At 38.5% G+C, this 18,985-nt stretch overlaps 1 protein-coding gene across 5 annotated transcripts in view; it reads left to right on the forward strand.

The window, feature by feature from the left end:
* The window catches only part of TPK1 (thiamin pyrophosphokinase 1), a 332,856-nt gene that overhangs the window by 55,095 nt on the left and 258,776 nt on the right, over window positions 1–18,985 (forward strand). For all 5 annotated transcript variants that reach the window (XM_039243072.1, XM_039243076.1, XM_039243077.1 and 2 more), the window contains one exon: window positions 15,149–15,220. In XM_039243072.1, coding sequence (XP_039099003.1) covers window positions 15,149–15,220 — 72 coding nt within the window. The remainder of the gene's footprint in view (window positions 1–15,148; window positions 15,221–18,985) is intronic.

Consider the following 18,985-nt stretch of genomic DNA (forward strand, 5'->3'; position numbering starts at 1 on the left):
GTGGCTTCCTGTGAGGAGTTGTCAGAAGCATTTTGTTTTTAGTGGCATAGTTTTTACAATATTAGGGTAATCGAACTTGGACAGACCCATTATGGTTGCGTTGTGGGAGGTAGGTAATGTTCTTCACACAAATTGATTTAAACCTTTCAAACTCTAAATATACTTTTACTCTAAAGATTAAATGCTAATAAGGTTTCTCAGGCTCTGTGGCATAATATGTGGATTTCTTTGTTCCCTGAATAGGTACTAAATATAAATATCCATTTAACTTAAAAATCCTTAATTTAGTCTCATAAAAAATATTTCCAAACTCTTCAATTATTTAGTTGTACTTCTGCAGAACATCTCCAAAAATTAAGAAAAATCAAAATTTATACAAATAATGAACTATCATAAAGAGAAATTAAGAAAACAATCCCATGTACAATTGTATCAAGAGGTATAAAATGCCCAGGAATAAATTTAACCAGGGAGGTAAAAGAGTGCATTGAAAAGTATAATACTGTGATGAAAGAAAGTGGAGAAGATACAAATAAATGGAAAGATATTCCATACTCATAGATTGGAAGAATTGGTATTATTAAAATGCCTATACTACCCAAAGGAACATACAGATTTAATGCAATCCTTATCAAAATTCCAGTGGCATTTTTCATAGAAAAACAACAAGCAATCCTAACACTTGTATGGACCTATGAAAGATTCTGAACAGTCAAAGTGATCTTGAGGAAAATAAAGCTGAGGAATCATGTTCCCTGATCTCAAATAGTATATATGAGAAAGCTATAGTAATCGAAACAGTATCATATTAGCATAGAAGTAGACAAATAGGTCAATGGAACAGAATAGTGAGACTAGAAATAATCTCGTGTGTGTATGTGTGTGTGTGTGTGTGTGTGTGTGTATTTATTGGTTACATGTCCGACTTTTAATTTTGGCTCAGGTCATGATCTCACAGTTTGTGACACTGAGCCCCACATTGGCCTGGCTCTATGCTGACAGTGTGGAGCCTGCTTGGGATTCTTTCTCCTTCCTTCTTCCCCTCCCCTGCTTGCACTCTCTCTCTCTCAAAATAAATAAACTTTAAAAAAAAAAAAAAGAAGCCTCCATGAACATAAAGTGCAGAAAGGACAGTCTTCAATAAATGGTGTTGGGGAAGCTGAATAAGCACATGCAGAAGAATGAAACCGGACCAATGTCTTACACCTGACACACACAAAAAAAAACAAATTCAAAATGGATTAAAAAGACTCAAATGTAAGACCTGAAACCATGAAAATCCTAGAAGAAAACAAAGGTGGTTAGCTCCTTGACATAGGTCTTGTGATGATTTTTTGAATATGTGACCAGAAGCATATTCACAAAAGCAAAAGCTTCTGCACAGCAAAGGGATAGCATCACCAAGATGAAAAGGCAATGTACTGAATGGGAGAAAACAATTACAAATCCTATATTAAGGGGTTAATATCCAAAATAGACAAATAATTTGTGCAACTCATGAACAAAAAAAAAAATCCAGTGAAAAAATAGATGGAAGAACTGAATAGAACATTTTTAAATATATGAATACTTTTGAGAGAGAATGCGTGTGTACAAGTAGGGGAGGGACAGAGAGACAGGGAGACAGAGAGAATTCCAAGCAAGCTCCATGCCTTCAGTGCAGTCTGATGTGGGGCTTAAACTCATGAACCATTAGATCATGACCTGAGCCACAATCCAAAGTTGGATGATTAACTGACTCAGCCACCCAGGCGCCCCTGAATAGATATTTTTAATTTTTAAATTTTTTTAATGTTTATTTATTTTTGAGAGAGAGAGACAGACAGACCGAGCATGAGCAGGGGAGGAACAGAGAGAGAGGGAGACACAGAATCCAAAGCAGGCTCCAGGCTCTGAGCTGTCAACATAGAGCCTGACATGGGGCTGGAACTCACGAACACTGAGATCATGACCTGAGCTGAAGTTGGACACTCAACCGACTAAGCCACCCATACACCCCTGAATAGACTTTTTTTTTTTTTTTTTTTTATAAAGAAGACATACAGGTGGCCAACAGGTACAAGATGAGATGCTAAACATCAATAATCATCAGGGAAATGGAAATCAGAAGTACCATGAGATGTCCCCTTATGCCTGTTAGGATGGCTATTATCAAAAAGACAAGAAATAACAAGTGTTGGTGAGGATGTGGAGAAAAGGGAACCTTTGCGCACTTTTGGCCGCCATATAAATTGGTGCAGCCATTATGGAGAATAGTGTGGAGGTTCCTCACAAAATTAAGAGTAGAATACTACCATATGATCTAGCAATTCCATTTCTGGGTATGTATCCAAAGACAAAAACACTAATTCAGAAAAATATAAGCACCTTCATGTTAATTGCAGTACTATTTACAATAGCCATGATATAGAAGTAACCTAAGTATCTAACTATTGATGGGTGAATGGATAAAGAATTGTGCTCTATGTATACAATGGAATATTATTCAGCCACAGAAAAGGAAGACCTCTTGCTATTTGTGACAACATGGATCATGAAGGCATTATGCTAACTGAAGTAAGTCAGAGAAAGACAAATACTGCATGGTCTCTGTTATGTGTGAAATCTAAAAACACAAAACAAAACTTGTAGGTACAGAGAACAGATTGGTAATTGCCAGCGGGGTGATGGGTGGGAGAAGAGTGAACTGTTGGTTTGTTTTTAGTTTAAATACATTGAAATTAAAAAAGCAAACATAAACACTTAAAAAAAATACCATTTAGCTGTTTTAAGGCAAGATGATTGGTTTTCTTGCTTTTTCCAGTTTCCTTCCTGGAGTATTTTGTATAGCATTCATTTAAGAGGGGTACTCAGGGTTCTAGAATCTAGAAGAGGTTATTGTGTTTTACACGGCTGTTGTTTCCTTCTCTGAGGAATTTTATCAGATCTGGAACCTATTCATCCCCAGACAAGTTGAGGGTGGGGGGTTCACTTGATTTTAGAGAAAGTAGCTTGAATGAATTTATTGTATATGGATGTAAAGTAGAATTGGAAGAGGTACTCAACAAATACGTGAGTGCTTTTTTTTTTTTTATGCTTGTTTTGAGAAAGAGCACGTGTGCAATAGAACACATGTGTGTGCAGGGGAGGGGCAGAGAGAAGGGGACAGAGGATCCGAAGTGGCTCTGCGCTGACAGCAGTGAGTCCGATATGGGGCTGAAATTCACAAACTTTGAGATCATGATCTGAACCAAAGTCCTATGCTCAGCCCACTCTGAGCCACCCAGGCGCCCCGACAAATATGTGAGTGCTTCTTCTGCAGAGCATGAGAAAGCAACAAAGGGGACTGAGAAGGAGTGGCCTGGCAGATGGGAGGAGAACCACTGGAGAGTGGTTTCCAAAAAGTTGAGGAAAGAACGTGATTGAAGAAAGAGGGGTGTACGATGTGGTGTAGTTTGTTATGCTATGGAGATGCGTCAGGCAAGATAAGAACCTGTAGTTAGCTGTTGAATTTCATAATAGGTGGTTACTGATGACTGAAAGGATAGATATTTCATGGAGGTGGTGGGGTGAACACCTCATTGGAGTGAGTTTTGCTGAAGACTGAAACAAAGAGATGGGGTCAAAGCTGAAGATCGAGGGCATATGACCTTCTAACTTATCACTTAAACCATGACCTTTTGCAAATGAAGGGGGCACAATTTTATCATATGCTAGTGTCACTGGGATATATTGACTGGTCATTCTTGGTGGGTGGAGCAAGAGATTTCTCAGGGATGTATCTATTTATGTCTACTCTTTGTTTGCTTTCACTGCAGCAATTTCTTATATCTGATTTACCAATGCTTATTAGTTCATTGGTAATTTGATTATTTTAATAGACTTTGATATGAAATATTTGTTCAGAGCTTTTTAATAGGTCTGCTTTTTCCACATGCAATTTATTTTCTCAAAGAATGAATTGAGTTTTGATTTCCCTGTGCACACTTGAAAAAGAATCTTGCTTTTAAGTGTACAAGTTTGTATAATATGAAAATGAAATTCAGTGCCCTAGAGTTTTTATTGTTTAACTGAAGTATTAGGGATGAGAGATCCATAATAGTGGTCTTTGGTACTCTGACAGCATAGGTGTTACATATAATGACCAGCATGTGTTTTGGCTAATACTGATTATATCTGTCCCCCAGTAATTTTAAAAAAAATTTTTAATGTTTATTTTTTAAGGGAAGACAGAGAGAAACAGAGCATGAGTGGGGGAGGGGAACAGAGAGAGGAAGATACAGAATTTGAAGCAGGTTCCAGGCTCTGGTCTGTTAGCACAGAGTCTGATGTGGGGCTCGAACTCACAAACTGTGAGATCATGACCTGAGCCAAAGTCGGACGCTTAACTGACTGAGCCCACCAGACACCCCCCAGTAATTTTTTAATTTTTATTTATTTATTTATTTATTTGTTTATTTATTTATTTATTTAATTTCTAGGAGAGAGAGAGAGACAGCATGAGCAGGGGAGGGTCAGAGAGAGAGGGAGATACAGACTCTGAAATAGGCTCCAGGCTCTGAGCTGGCAGTCAGCACAGAGCCCAACGCGGGGCTCGAACCCACGAACCGCGAGATCATGACCTAAGCGAAAGTCGGATGCTTAACCGACTAAGCCACCCAGGCGCCCCCAGTAATTTTTTTAAATAGAGATCATTAAACCCTTGATAAGTTACTAAGGCATTTCCGTAATTATTTTCTATTTTAAATTGTGTTTTATTTCACTGTATTTTCATTTCGAGTTCTGGTCTTCAATTCTTTTTTTTGATCTTATACCATATTAGTTAAAGAAAAAAAAAGCAACCAATATATCTCTGTTTATAAAAAATTACGAACGATTATGATATATATGTAAACTTCAGAAAACAATTAAAAGAGTATGATAAATATGAAACAAGCAGTATTTAAAAATAATGATGTTCTTAATGCTGGCTTTCTACTATTCTTAATTAATATCTCAAGGCCCTATACAAATGATTTCTCAACTTTGGTTATGTATTAGACTCTCTTATGATGGTTTTTTAAAAAAACATGGTGCACCAGCCCAATTGCCAGCATGTTGAATCAGAATTTCTAGGGGAGGAAAAAAAATTTTTTTTAATCTGTAATGCTGATATACAACGAGGCTGATACCGACTCCTCTATCTACTAAAGGGTAGATTTTATTTATTTGTGATATTGATGTAAACTCAATGTTTTAAGTGATCTACTTTTTTCATTCCCTCCTTCCTTCCTTTTCCTATCGTTCATTTCCTCTTGCCCCTTTTTCCTTCCTCCCCCCATTCACTAAGTTCTTCTCAGAACTGGTGAGATTGCATTTGAAGCTTAAGGGTTGGTTCTAGGAGGTAGGAATGATAAATACTGTTGTATTCTTATATAATTAGGTTTTTTGCAGAGTTTGTATTATCTATACTATGTGTTAAAGAATATTTGCAAGCTACTCAGCTGTTTGTGAAAATTAGTTGTTGTAAAAATTTGTCCTTTTACTTTCCTGGGCACAGGTAAACATCATCATCATGATACACTGAGAGAGAAGTGAGTACGGGGTCACTGCTGATGCCTTTGTGCAGAGTTACGCTTTTCCCTGAGGAGGTCTCCTTTATAATAGACAGCTCATGGCCATCTACTGCGAGGATGAGTGAGGTGCTAGGGCTTCCCCGCATTTAAATCTCGTTAAGTCTTAGTTTCTTTTTAATTAAAAAAAATACATAGGGGCAACTGGGTGGCTCAGTTGGTTAAGCGTCCGACTTCAGCTCAGGTCATTATCTCACGGTTCTTGGGTTCGAGCCCCACATCGGGCTCTGAGCTGACAGCCAGCTCAGAGCCTGGAGCCTGTTTCAGATTCTGTGCCTCCCTCTCTCTCTGACCCTCCCTTGCGCGCGTGCGCTCTCTCTCTCTCTCTCTCTCTCTCAGAAATAAAAAAAAAAAACCCATTTAAAAAAAGTTTTAAAAAATATATAAACCTTTTACACTGGAGCTGCAAGACTGCGATTTTGAAATCACTGATTTAGAGATGTGAATAGAATCTATCCCTGCATGTATATTAGGAAATGTAAAGGGAGAAATAGACAGCAATACAGTAAGAGTTTGGGAATCTAGTATCCCACTTACATCAATGGATAGATCATCCAGGCAGAAAATCAGTAAAGAAACATTGGCTTTAAAGGACATGTAAGACCAGATGGACTTAACATATACGTATAGAACGTTTTATGCAAAAGAAACAGAATACACATTTCCCCAAATGTACAATGGAACAGTTTCCAAGACAGATCATATGTTAGGCCACAAAACAAGTCTTAATAAATTTAAAATGGTTGAAATTATGTCATTTCTTTTCTGACCACAGTGGCCTCAATGTAATAATTACATGAAGAAAACTGAAAAATTCACAAATATGTAGAGATTAACTAGCATGCTACTAAACAACCAGTGAGTCAAAGAAGAAGTCAAAAGAGAAACACCTTGAAACTGGGGAAAATTGAAATGTAACCTATCAGAATTTATGGGATGCAGCAAAAGCAGTTCAGAGAGGGAAGGTCATAGTGATGAATGCCTACCTCAAGAAACAAGTAAGTCTGAAATAAGCAACCTAGCTTTACATCTCAAAAAACTAGAAAAAGAATAAGTGAACCCCTAAGTTAGTAGAAGGAAGCAATTAACAAATACTAAAGTAGAAATAAATGAAATAGAGACTAAGAAGACAGTAGGAAAGATCAGTGAAAGAGCTGGTTTATTGAAAAGATAAACACACTTGACAAGCCTTTAGATAGACTTAACAGGAGGTAAAAAGGATTCATATAAAATCAGAAATGAATTAGAAGATACTACAACTGGAACCACAGAAACACAGAGGATAAGAGACTGCTGTGAGCAATTACATGTCAACAAATTCCACCTCCTAAAATAAAGAGATAAAGTCCTAGAAACATACAATCTACCAAGACTGAATCCTGTTGAAATAGAAAATGTGAATTAATCGATTACTAGTAAGAGTATTGAAATCAGTAATCAAAAGCCTCCTGACAACCAATAGTCCAGGATCAGAATGACTTCACAGGTGAGTTTTAACAAAACATTCGAAGAAAAGTTAGAATCAATCCTTCTTAAACTCTTAGAAAAAAATAGAAGAGGAGGAAATTCTTCCAATCTCCTGTTAATAAGGCCAGCATTATTATAATACCAAAACCAGACAACGATGCCACAAAGAAGGACAATGACAAGCCAATATCTCTAATGAACATAGATGCACAGATCTTAAAAAAATATTAGCACATCAAATTTAACAATGTATTTAAAGATTGTTATACCATGATCAAGTGGGATTTATTCCAGGGGTGCAGAGATGGTTCAGCATCCACAAATCAGTCAGCATGATTGGCCTCACTAACAAAATGAAGGATAAAAATCATAAGATCATCTTAATAATATGAAGAAAACACATTTGATAAAATTTAAGACCCATCTATATAAAAAAGTCAAAGTGGGTTTAGAGGAAACATACTTGAACATAATAACGGCCATATATGACAAGTTCTCAGGTAGCATTACACTATACTGTGAAGAACTAAAAGCTTTTCCTTTAAGATCAGACACAAGACAATGCCTATTCTTATCACTTACATTGGACATAATACTGGAAGTTCCCAGACACAGCAGTTAAGTAAGGAAAAGAATTAAACACATCCAAGTTGGAAAGGGAGAAGTAAAGCTGTCACAATTTGCAAGTGATGAGATATTCTATATAGAAAACCCCAAAGAGTCCACCAGAAAACTGTTAGAACTAATAAACAAATTCAGCAGTGTTGCAGGATAAAATTCAGAACACAAAAAATGTTGCATTTCTATACACTAATAGTGAATTATCCGAAACAGAAATTAAGAGAATAATCCCATTCACAATTGCATCAAAAAGAATAAAGTACCTGGGAACAAATGTAACCAAGAGGTGAAAAATCTGGATATTGAAAACTATAAGACATTGATGAAAAGAATGCAGGAAGACACAAAGAAATGGAAAGCTACTCCATGCTCATGGACTGAAAGAGTTCATATTGTTAAAATGTTCATACTACCCAAAGCAATGTAGAGATTTAATGCAATCCTTGTCAAAATTCCAACAGCATTTTTCACAGACATAGAACAATCCTAAAATTTGCAGAAGCACAAAAGGCCCCAAATAGCCAAAGCAGTCTTGAGAAAGAGCAAAGCTGGATACATCACAATCTGAATTCAAAATAGACAACAGAGTTATGATATTTAAAGAGTCTAGTATTGGCGTAAAATAGACACATAGGTCATTAGAACATACTAGAGAGCCCAGAAATAAACCTATATGTAATACAGTTAATTAATTGACGGCAGAGGATTCATGAATATACAAATGGGGAAAAGACAGTCTCTCCAATAAATGGTGTTGGAAAAATTGGAAGCTTCTTGCGAAAGAATGAAACTCGACCACACTGTCTTCAACTATATACAAAAACCAAACTCAAAGTGGGTTAAAGACTTGAACATAAGACCTGACAGTGTAAAACTTCTTGACGAAAACATAGATGGTAAGCTCCTTGACATGGGTCTTGTTGATGATTTTTTGAATCTTGATACCAAGAGGCTCAGTTGGGACGATAACAATATAAAAAGCTTCTGCACGGCAAAGGGAGTGTTTCACCAAAATGAAAAGGCAACGTACTGAATGGGAGAAAAAATTGCAAATTATGTATCTGATAAGTGGCTAATATCCAAAATACAAAAAGAATTTCTACAACTGAATAGCAAACAGACAGCAACAAAAAAACCCAATGAAGAAATAGGCAGAAGATCTGAATATTTTTCTTTTTTCTAAAGATTTTATTTAATTTTTAACTAAACTCTATACCCTACATGGGGCTTGAACATATGATCCTGAGATCAAGATTTCCTTGTGTTCTTCAGGTGCCCCTGAGTAGACCTTTTTCAAAAGAAGACATAGATGTCTAATCGGTACATGAAAAGATGCTAAATGTTATTAATCACCAAGGAAATGCAAATCAAAACTACCATGAGCTGTCAGCTCATGCATATTAGAATGGCTATTAACAAAAAAGATAAGAGGGGCGCCTGAGTGGCTCAGTTGGTTAAGCGTCTGACTTCGGCTCAGGTCATGATTTCACGGTTCGTGGGTTTGAGGCCCGCGTCAGGCTTTGTGCTGACAGCCAGCTCAGAATCTGGAGCCTGTTTCAGATTCTGTGTCTCCCTCTCTCTCTGACCCTCCCCTGTTCATGCTATCTCTCTCTCTCCTCTCCCTCTCTCTCTCTCTCTCTCAGAAATAAATAAAACATTAAAATTTTTTTAAAAAATAAAAATAAGAAATAACACGAATTGGTGAGGATGTGGAGAAGAGGGAACCCATATGCAGTGTTGTTGGCAATATAAATTGGTGCAGACACTGTGGACAAAAATATGGAGGTTCCTTATACAATTAAGAAGAGAACTACCATATGACCCAGGAATTCTACTTCTGGGTATTTATCTGAAGACAACAGAAATACTAATTTATAATTTAAAACAGATGGAAACACCTCCATGTTTATTGCAACATTATTTACAATAGCCAAGATATGGACGCAACCTAAGTATCCATTGGTGGATGAATAGATAAAGATATTTTGGGGTGTGTGTGTATTTATGTATTTATAACATATAAAATATATAATACATAGTAAAATTATTCATCCATAAGATAGAATGAAATCTTGCCATTTGCTGCCATGTGGATGGACCTTGAGGACATTATGCTGAATAAAATAAGTCCGTGAAAGAAAAATCCTGTATGGTGTCTTCTTTATGTGAAATCTAGAATAAAACAAAACTTTACAGGTGCAGAGAACAGATTGGTGGTGCCAGAGGTGGGTGTGGGTGGTGGGGGAAATTGGTGAAATGTTTTCTTTTTCTGTTTACATAAATTGGATTTGAAAAAATCTAATTTTCATTTTGGAGCTCTGAAATAAAAAGAAATTGGATTTCTTAGCATTTGCTGCTCTACTGTCCTTGCTTTACTTCGTTAATTAAAAAAAAATCTTGATATAATTTTCCAAAATGAAATAGAATTATCTTTGCCTTCTGTTGCAGTGGGCTTTTTTCTTGACTTTATACCTATAGTCCAGACAGACTTTGGGCTCTAATGACCTTGTTGGAGTAATTGCTGAATCATTATTTTATGGGATAGTTTTTAGTTCTGTTTTATCCCATGCTCTAGGAATTTAAAACATTTGTAGACTTTATTTTTTTAACGCAGCTTTATATTTACAGAAAAATTGAAATAGTAAAGGAGGTTCCTTATAATTCCCCCACCCATGATCAATATTTCTCATATTAACATTTTACTTTAGCATGGTACATTTGTATAATTAATGAAGCAGTCTTAACACATTATTATTAGCTTATTATTAGTTGTATCATCTGTTCAGATTTCCTTAGTTTCTGCCTAGTGTTAATTTTCTGTTCCTGGGTCCCTTTCACATACCATGCTATATTTAATTGTCCTGTCTCCTTGGATTCCTATTGTCTGGAAATTTCTCTTTGTACTTAATTCAGGATTTCCAGGTACCTTTGGAGCAATTTGGTTTTGATATATCCAGGATCAGGGACTTTCCATCTTCTGCCGTAATCGAAACCCTTTTGAGAAAGCAGTTCTAGTACTTCTGACTTTGAAGAGTTGAGACCAGTCGATGTTCTCTGTTCTTCAAAATGGAGTGCATTATATAAAGAGGAAGTTCTCTTACTCTTGAAATCGTGTTCTCTGCTCTTAGATTTCTCTTTGAGATTGCAGCATAACGAGGAAGTTCTTCCCAGACTTTCTCTTAAATCTGTTTGCATATCCATCAGTGTGATAGCTGGGCAAATACTTGAAATAATACTCTCGCTTTACTTCCATGTTGCTGACTTTCTTTACATAAACATTTCCAAATTTAGAGCCAAAGGCAGTATCCCGTGATTTAGTACTCCAGAGTGCTGTGGAGTTCCAGATTTTAGAGTGTCTGCTTTGAGATAGACTCCCATAAACTGTGTAGTTACAGTAGGTAGTTCTGGATGCTACTTTTTCTGTTGCCTTTGCTTTAATAAGGCTTCGAGGGTGATATGAATGCCAAACTGACTTCATTGAGTTAAAGTTCCAGGGGACAGTAGATGAGAAAAGAAAAGAATATTGGATCTCAGTACTTGGGTACCTGTAGATAGAATTGGCTTAAAATAAATAATGTGAAGTTGCTTAAATGGTTAATTCTTGATTATTAACAACTTGTAAATCTTAACTGTATCGTATATTTTCATCCTGTGTCATTCTTTTCAAAAACAACTTCATAGATACCACCTTAGTGAAAATATTGGTGTAGAGGGGCGGTAATGTGGTTAATAAACTTTTCTCTTTAAGGGATGAGTTTACATATCAAAGAATCTGTGACAGAGATGGTTTCATTCATTTATTTAAATATACATATTGTATTGTTGAATGCCTTCTTTAGCAGTGTAGACCTTGTCAAACATTAAAGGACCATTGGTTTATCCAAATTACTAACTCTTTGCCGGTAACATTGAACACTTACCATGTGCCAGGGTATGAATTTCTTAGATTGATGTTCTGTCCACGTTGAATGAATGAGTGGGTTAAAGTTTTCCTTCCTCCATTGCGATGCATGCCTATTCCTCTTGAAAGTGCTCCCCAATTCCTGTTTAGATTGTCTTAACACAGCCTTGACCATGACCCTTCTGTTAATTAAAATTTAGTTTCTCTCTGTAGAATAGGGAAACCCCAGAAAATAATGACTTGAAATTGAAGTCTAGTTTTCTTCACATAAAAGAACTTGTAGGCAGGCAATGAAGTGGTGGAATTGAGGCTTCATGGAGTCATGGGGGCCCCAGCCTCCATCATCAGACTGTTGCTCTTTTGATGATCACAGGTGGCTGCTAAAATTGTATTCAGCGATTCTTCAATCCTTGATCCAGAAGGCAGGATGGGAGAAAAGAAGCAGAGGATAGAGCCACCTCCATTTTTTTTAAAGTGTACTTATTTTGAAAGAGACAGAGAGAGTAAATGGGGGAGGGGCGAGGGGGGGCAGAGGATCTGAAGCAGGCTCCAGGCCCTAACAACAGAGGGCCCGATGCGGGGAGCTGCATGATCATGACCTGAGCCCAAGTCAGATGCTTAACTGACTGAGCCACCCAGGCACACCGAGCCACCTCTATTTTGAGGAGACTCCCTATAAGTAACTTACAAAGGTCTACTTTACATCTCTTTGGCCCGACTTAATCTTAACACCACACTTTGTTACAAAGGAATCCAGGATATGTAGTTTTTCACCTGGACAGTAATGTGCCCAGTAAAACCAAAAAGAGCAAAACAAAACAAAGCCCAATAATGAAACCAAATGAAAACACCCTTCAGGATTCTGTTTTTAAAGAAGAGAAAGAACATCCTGAGGCAGTTACTGGTTTCAGCCACACTCATTCATGGTCGTGCCTCCCACAGGAGCATCCTAGATTCCCTTTCCCTCCTGACAAGCGATTTGGCCAATTCTCAAACCACATGTCATCATTGTGTATCATCTGGCTTATGCCTACTCTTGTTCTCCCTCTGCAGAATCAGTGGGAGAAAAGCCCTGAAATTATACATGTATCTGATATCCTCTATTTACTAATTAACCCCAAATGAATTTGTAGTCTTAAAATTGTGGACCATCAGCTCCTGTAGTCCATTTCTTACAGCAGTTGTTTTAAAATTGTTCACGTTCTGCACTGCTTCCATATTCTCGCTTTTGTTTTCATTCACGTATAAGCAAATGCACCATTTTCCACCTCTGCCTCCAATTTGTGTGTCTCTCCATGTCCTCACGTACCTCGATCTCAATACCTGTTTTCATCAGTAGGATGCAAGGCTGAGGAGCGCCGGACACCCGCTTCTCCTGCTCACTGCGGACTCAGCAGGGCCTGGACGGGAGTGCTTTGTGCTCTATACGTGCCTGCTCAAGGAAGGAAGGAAGCCTTTCCCTTCTTGCTCTCACATCTCTCCTCTTTAGAATATAAGATGGTTTTTGGGTTTGAAGAACTTTCTCTTGATTTCGCTGCCATTTCCCCATATTCCTCATAGTTCACTTTTTATTTATTTATTTATTTATTTTAAGAAGAGGCATCTTTCCTCCTGATTTACTAACTCCGTGTCTCTTCACTGTCTCGAGGCTCCCTCTGTGACTTCTCAGACTTTGCTTTGAGATTTTCCCTCCTCATTGGCTTCTGCTGGTTCTCCAGTCTCTGTGACATCTCAGTCGCATGCTGCGTTTTTGACAGCACCTTCTCGGACATCCTCTCTTCGCTCTTGTACCTTTCTGACTTTTCTTTCTGCATTTCCTTTGTTGATGTCTTTCAGCTCTGCGGTGGTGAGCCAAACAGCAGGATTTTGCTTCCATCCTTTGTTCTTTTCTCTCCATGCTTTCTCTGCAGTGTCCCAGCTGCTCGGCTGCTCTTTGACCTTAGCTCTTATCTCTGGGTGCGTGATTACCAAATATACACACATTGCTTTTACTACTTGTTTTGCATCCTATTAAATACTTCCCGTGTGCCTCAACTTAAACCCCTCTGTCGACTTAAACAGGATTTCGGAAATTTGGGATGCCAGTGGTAATGTCTTGGGTTCCTGCCGTCTGGGCATTGCTTCTGAAACTCTGCACGGAAGTAACCCTCATGGCAAAGGATAGCAGTTTCCTGTGTGTTGTTTTCCTTGTCTGGAATGCCCTTTCCTTTATTCCTCCCAGCTTCTTTTCTCCTTTTAAGATCAAGTTTGGAAATGTGCATTTCACAAAGATTTCTAGGGTGACACCAGACCTTATTGATTTTCTGGGCTTTGAACTCCCTCCATACTCATTTATCTATTACCAGGCACTCCTCATAAACTTGTGTCATATTGTATTGTAGAATAAATCCTCTTTATTATAAATGTTTTATCTCACGGATACTCTGTAATCTTAGTCCGCTTTGTGTTCCCAGTGCCTGGTGTGTAATCACTTAATAATGTGTGCCGTGGATGATGGCATCCCCTTTTCATTTCCTTATCTTGTTCCACTTCTAACACTGAGGTGGCTTAAAAAATTAATTCTTCTTATCACCAAACAAACATTTCTCTTTCATAAAAATGAAATGGAGCACTTGGACCGAGCTGAATGACAGGTCTTCGACAGCCCGATCACATTTTGCTTTGCACTATTTTTAGTACGTTTCAAAAGGCTTGGGATGACTGGTGGAGAAGTAACATTCCTCTGTGTTTTCAAGTGTCTTCATCTTTTGAGTGTCATCTAAAAACTTGAAATAAAAGAGTCCTGAAAAGAGCTATTGAATTCTCTGCAGACACATGCAGAGTTTGGGGAGGAGAGAGGCATAGTGGGGAAGAGAATATCAATAAATACAAATGAATGTGAGGACACACATTGCCCAGGCACATCCCCACCTGGAAACTACTGTCAGGAGGATGCTGGACCAGCCGGGTAGAAAAGTAGTTGTGTCAAAGGCGTGATATCTCATGAGGATGTCATTTTAAGAGTCTTTTTCCCCCTCACCCCCTACAAAAAGAAACCTACCCAATTGTTTTTACGATAAATTGTTTTTATAATCGAGTTCTAGGCAATATAGTAATGTGGTAGACATTGAATGAAGTAGATCTAGTTGAACATATAGTGTCTTTTAAAATTAGAGTATAAGAAATTAGCTGTGTCCTAAATTCAGCTCTGTGTAGACTGAAAGTCTGGATTCGTTGGGGCAACTAGGTGGCTCATTCAGTTAAGCATCCAGCTCTTGGTTTTTGCTCAGGTCATGATCTCATGGTTTGTGAGATGGAACCCCCTCCAGTGGGGTCTGTGTTGACAGCACAGAACCTGCTTGGGATACTGTCTCCCTCTCTTTCTCTGTCACTTTCTCTCTCTCTCTCTCTCTCTCTCTCTCTCTCTGTGTGTGTGTGTGTGTGTGTGTGTCTCTGTCTCTAAATAAGTATTAAAAAAAAAAAAAAAAAAGAAAGTCTGGATTAGTAGAGTGTAATTCCAGACTCAAATGAGAGGAACAAAGGATTTTACCTACTTATTTCTTTCTTGCTTCCCCCCCCCCCCCCACAGGGAAGTTGAAATACTGCCTTGTGGTTCTGAATCAGCCTCTGGACAAATGCGTTCGTCATCTTTGGAGCAAAGGTAATTTCCGTTAGCGTTCATGTTTCTTTACTTTCTTAACTTCTTCGAGGACAAACATGACTATTAAATATTCTGTAATATTTAATATTCTAATTATTCCAAAAAGTGTAATTCCTAGCAGAGTGCTTTAGTTATTGAATTACCAGAATAAATCTTTTCTTAACCAGTTTCCACACATGGCTTCTGCAGCATGGATCCCCATGGACAGAGTTAAAACGTAACATCATTATAATGCATTTCTGATCCACCACGTGGGTGTTAATCCTGAGAACTTCCCAAGTGTTTGTTGACACGTGAATAGTTTTGGCACCAGGGACAGGAAAAAGCAGCCTCAAGCCTCACTCATCCTAGCATCCAATAGTAAGATGTCTGCAGGGTAACCAGATTTGCAAAATTAAAAAAAAAAAAAAAAAAAAAAAGACATGTTAACCACATATTAGAATCTTTAGGGAATGCTGAAAAATAGGAGCATGCAGTAGTTTTACAGAATTCATGCTACTATGAGTGTTCATTTAAAAAACAGGCTTTATTAACTAATTTTTTTAACATTATTCTTTCATTTATATAGGATTAACCCTAGGCTAGAAAATAGTGTTAAATACCATTTGGTGTTTTGAACCTGTGCTTTTCCATGAAATCTTGACTTTTTTTCCCCAAAGGGATACTTCTGCTAAGGTTACCAATGTAAGTTAGAGGCCAGATTAGGTAGACAGAGCCTCGTGATTATTGATATGCTGACGCGTATTCCAGGTGACTCTCTCTAATCACCAAATTCTCTACTGTTCTCAGCATCCAGCTCTCACGTCTTGGAATGCAAACCTTTAGATCAGTAAGCTCGCATGTGCGGGCAATGATCTTTGTGACACTAGAGGGAAAAGATCATTGTGGATGATTTTGTGTAAGGAATTTTTATTGTCCTATGTGATTGGTATGAAAATTCTTTATTCTGAATTTACTTATCTTTATGTGAGCCAACTGAAAGTGTCACATTGTTATTGTGCCAACATTGCCCTGAAAGCTGGCAGGTTATATAACCAGTAGCTTCACTTGCATAGCACTTCTCACTTGGGTGTCATTAGGTAGTTACTCAGGGGCTATAAAAAAAGGAAAGGTCTTTTTTTTGGGGGGAGGGAGGGGTCACTTCAGTGCCTAGGGCTGTGTCTGGCACATAATTGCTTAGTAATTATAACAAATGAAAGAGTGAATTTGAGGAGTGCCTGGGTGGCTCGGTTAAGTGTCTGACTCTTTTTTTTTTTTTTAATGTTTTTATTTATTTCTAGGAGAGAGAGAAAGAGAGAGACAGCATGAGCAGGGGAGGTTCAGAGAGAGAGGGAGTCACAGACTGAAACAGGCTCCAGGCTCTGAGCTGGCAGTCAGCACAGAGCCCGACGCAGGGCCCGAACCCACGAACCATGAGATCATGACCTAAGCGAAAGTCGGACGCTTAACCAACTAAGCCACCCAGGCGCCCAAGCGTCTGACTCTTAATTTCAGCTCAGGTAATGATCTCACAGTGATTTGTGAGATTAAGGCCCGCATAGGGCTCTGCACTGACAGTGTGGAGCCTGCTTGGGATTCTCTCTCTTCATCTCTCTCTGCCCCTCGCCTGCTCGTGCTCAGTTTTGCATGTACTGTCTCTCTCTTTCAAAATAGATAAACATTTTTTAAAAAGTAAACTTCATATGATTCATACTGCTAATAAATACCAAAGTAAACTGATTAGGCATATCCTTTTTATCTGAACTTATTATCAGATCTCATATTTTTAGGATAGTGTGTGAACAGCTATGTTTTACTGCATGTATTAAAAACAGATGAAACAGTCATTGATAGGAACTGCTGGAAACCTTAGGTAAGGAAAACTACATCATAGGAAGTCTCATAGTTCAGAGAAGTTAAGGGTCCTATTTTGTCCATAGTGTAAAATGATGTAGACTGTTGAGGTTAGCGAAGTTTCTAACTGCATTAGTTTTTCTGCAGTGAATTTGATGTGGTTTTGGAATGATGGTGGGATATTGGTAGTGGGTGGGGGGTAGAGGGCGGAACTGGAGCTGATAGCCCAAGAAAGAATTCTTGAGACATCTTTGGTGCAGAAAGGTGTTTTCATTAAAGCACAGGGACAGGACCCCCCTGTGCAGCAAGAGCTGCCCCAGGATTGTGAGAACTCGGTGACTGATTATATCCTTGGAGTTGGGGGAGGTAGAGGCAAGGGGAAGTTTCCAAAAGGATTTTCCTATGCTGAAGAAGACTCACAGGATCCCGGAGGCCTAGCTATCATCAGGCTAAGGTGGTTTTTCCCTCTAGCAAAGCATTAACAGTAAGGCAGTAGGGAGGTCCTGGAGGAATGTTATTCTCTGCCTGCCTCAAAGCATTTGTCAATGGGCTGCAGGTTATAAAGAAATTTAATTTTATCTGCCATTTCCTTCTGCCTTTGTTTCCCATGTCATTTCCCCTTGAACAGTTTTGATCCTTAAATCTTTAAGGTTGCTGAGAGTGGAAGATCTTCCCATCTGTAACTTCTTTGTGTTGAATAGGGGCATAGAGGTGTCCCTACCTATGCGTCAACATTGGTCAGGTCGGGGGATTTATGTACAGGAGTTGCAAAGACAGAGACAGCCAGTCCAAGGGAGAAAACCTCTGTGAACCTTCTTGAGTAGAAAGGGTCATCTGTCAGCCAGAAGTTGTGGCAGTGGAGGAGCCTTTGCACTAGGCAGGGAGACACTGGAAAAGACCATAAAATAAGGTTAATATTATGAGAAAGAGAATGCTAAATAAAAGACCCTTAATAGTTAATCAGGATTCTCATTCTGTTCTTCATTGTCCTTTGAAGAGAAATTTGAGATCTTCCACAGGTACACAGGAGTAAGAAGGCATGTCAAGCTGACATACTAGTCTCTTATGAGGACGGTTCTGGTTTAATTCTTGATATATGAATCGATGAGGAATGTCCTCCTAATTTTACTGTAGTGGGAGTGCATAACATGGCCTGGTAGGAGCTTTTCCATTTAGGAGTTAAATCCCTTGCTGCATTAGATTTCTAATCCTTTAAATAAACCAGGTCTTCTGGGTTTACATGGGGTGAGTTGCTAGTAACTGTCAGATCAGATTTAGGGAGGATATGGCTTGCATCTTCATTTAGAGATTTATGAATTAAGCTGACCTAATTTAACAGAGCATTCCTTATCCATTTATTGATAGATCTGCAGTAAGAAAAGGCTTTTGGGAAGAAGATTTGAAACCTTAGTTTGGAGAGTCATACCAAATAAAGACGAATTTGTTTGTAAAACAAGTCTAATTTTCACAAACTTGGCCAAATTATTTACATAAACTCAGCAAGAGAAGTGATAGATCATATAGATCTTTTAAAAATTTGCTTTGCTGGAGCTTTTTCATAAGGAACGTCTAGATTGAACTTGCAGTAAAGCCTGTCCAGGCCTGGAGCCAAGTGCTTGCCATCAGGCATGCCTCTAGTATCTGTAAGTTTGGATGAATTCCTCTTCTCAGGGTCCCCAAAGTATCCTGAGGTTCCTGCGCCTGCCAGGAAGTGATATTCTTTACTCACCTGGGGGAACTCTGCAAGCAAGTTACAGGCCAGCAGTTCCAATAGGCTGCGTGTTTCAGAAAGTCATCCTCAGCTCCTTAAGGCTGCCTGGTCATGTCTGAGTCTATACTGAGTCTATGCTCCATGCTGTCAGCAGAGCCTGATGCGAGGCTTGAGCCCACGAACCATGAGATTGTGATCTGAGCAGAAGTCGGATGCTCAAT

The sequence above is a fragment of the Hyaena hyaena genome, unplaced genomic scaffold (assembly GCF_003009895.1).
Source record: "Hyaena hyaena isolate Hyena2069 unplaced genomic scaffold, ASM300989v1 scaffold_220, whole genome shotgun sequence".
In the NCBI taxonomy this organism is placed as follows: domain Eukaryota; kingdom Metazoa; phylum Chordata; class Mammalia; order Carnivora; family Hyaenidae; genus Hyaena; species Hyaena hyaena.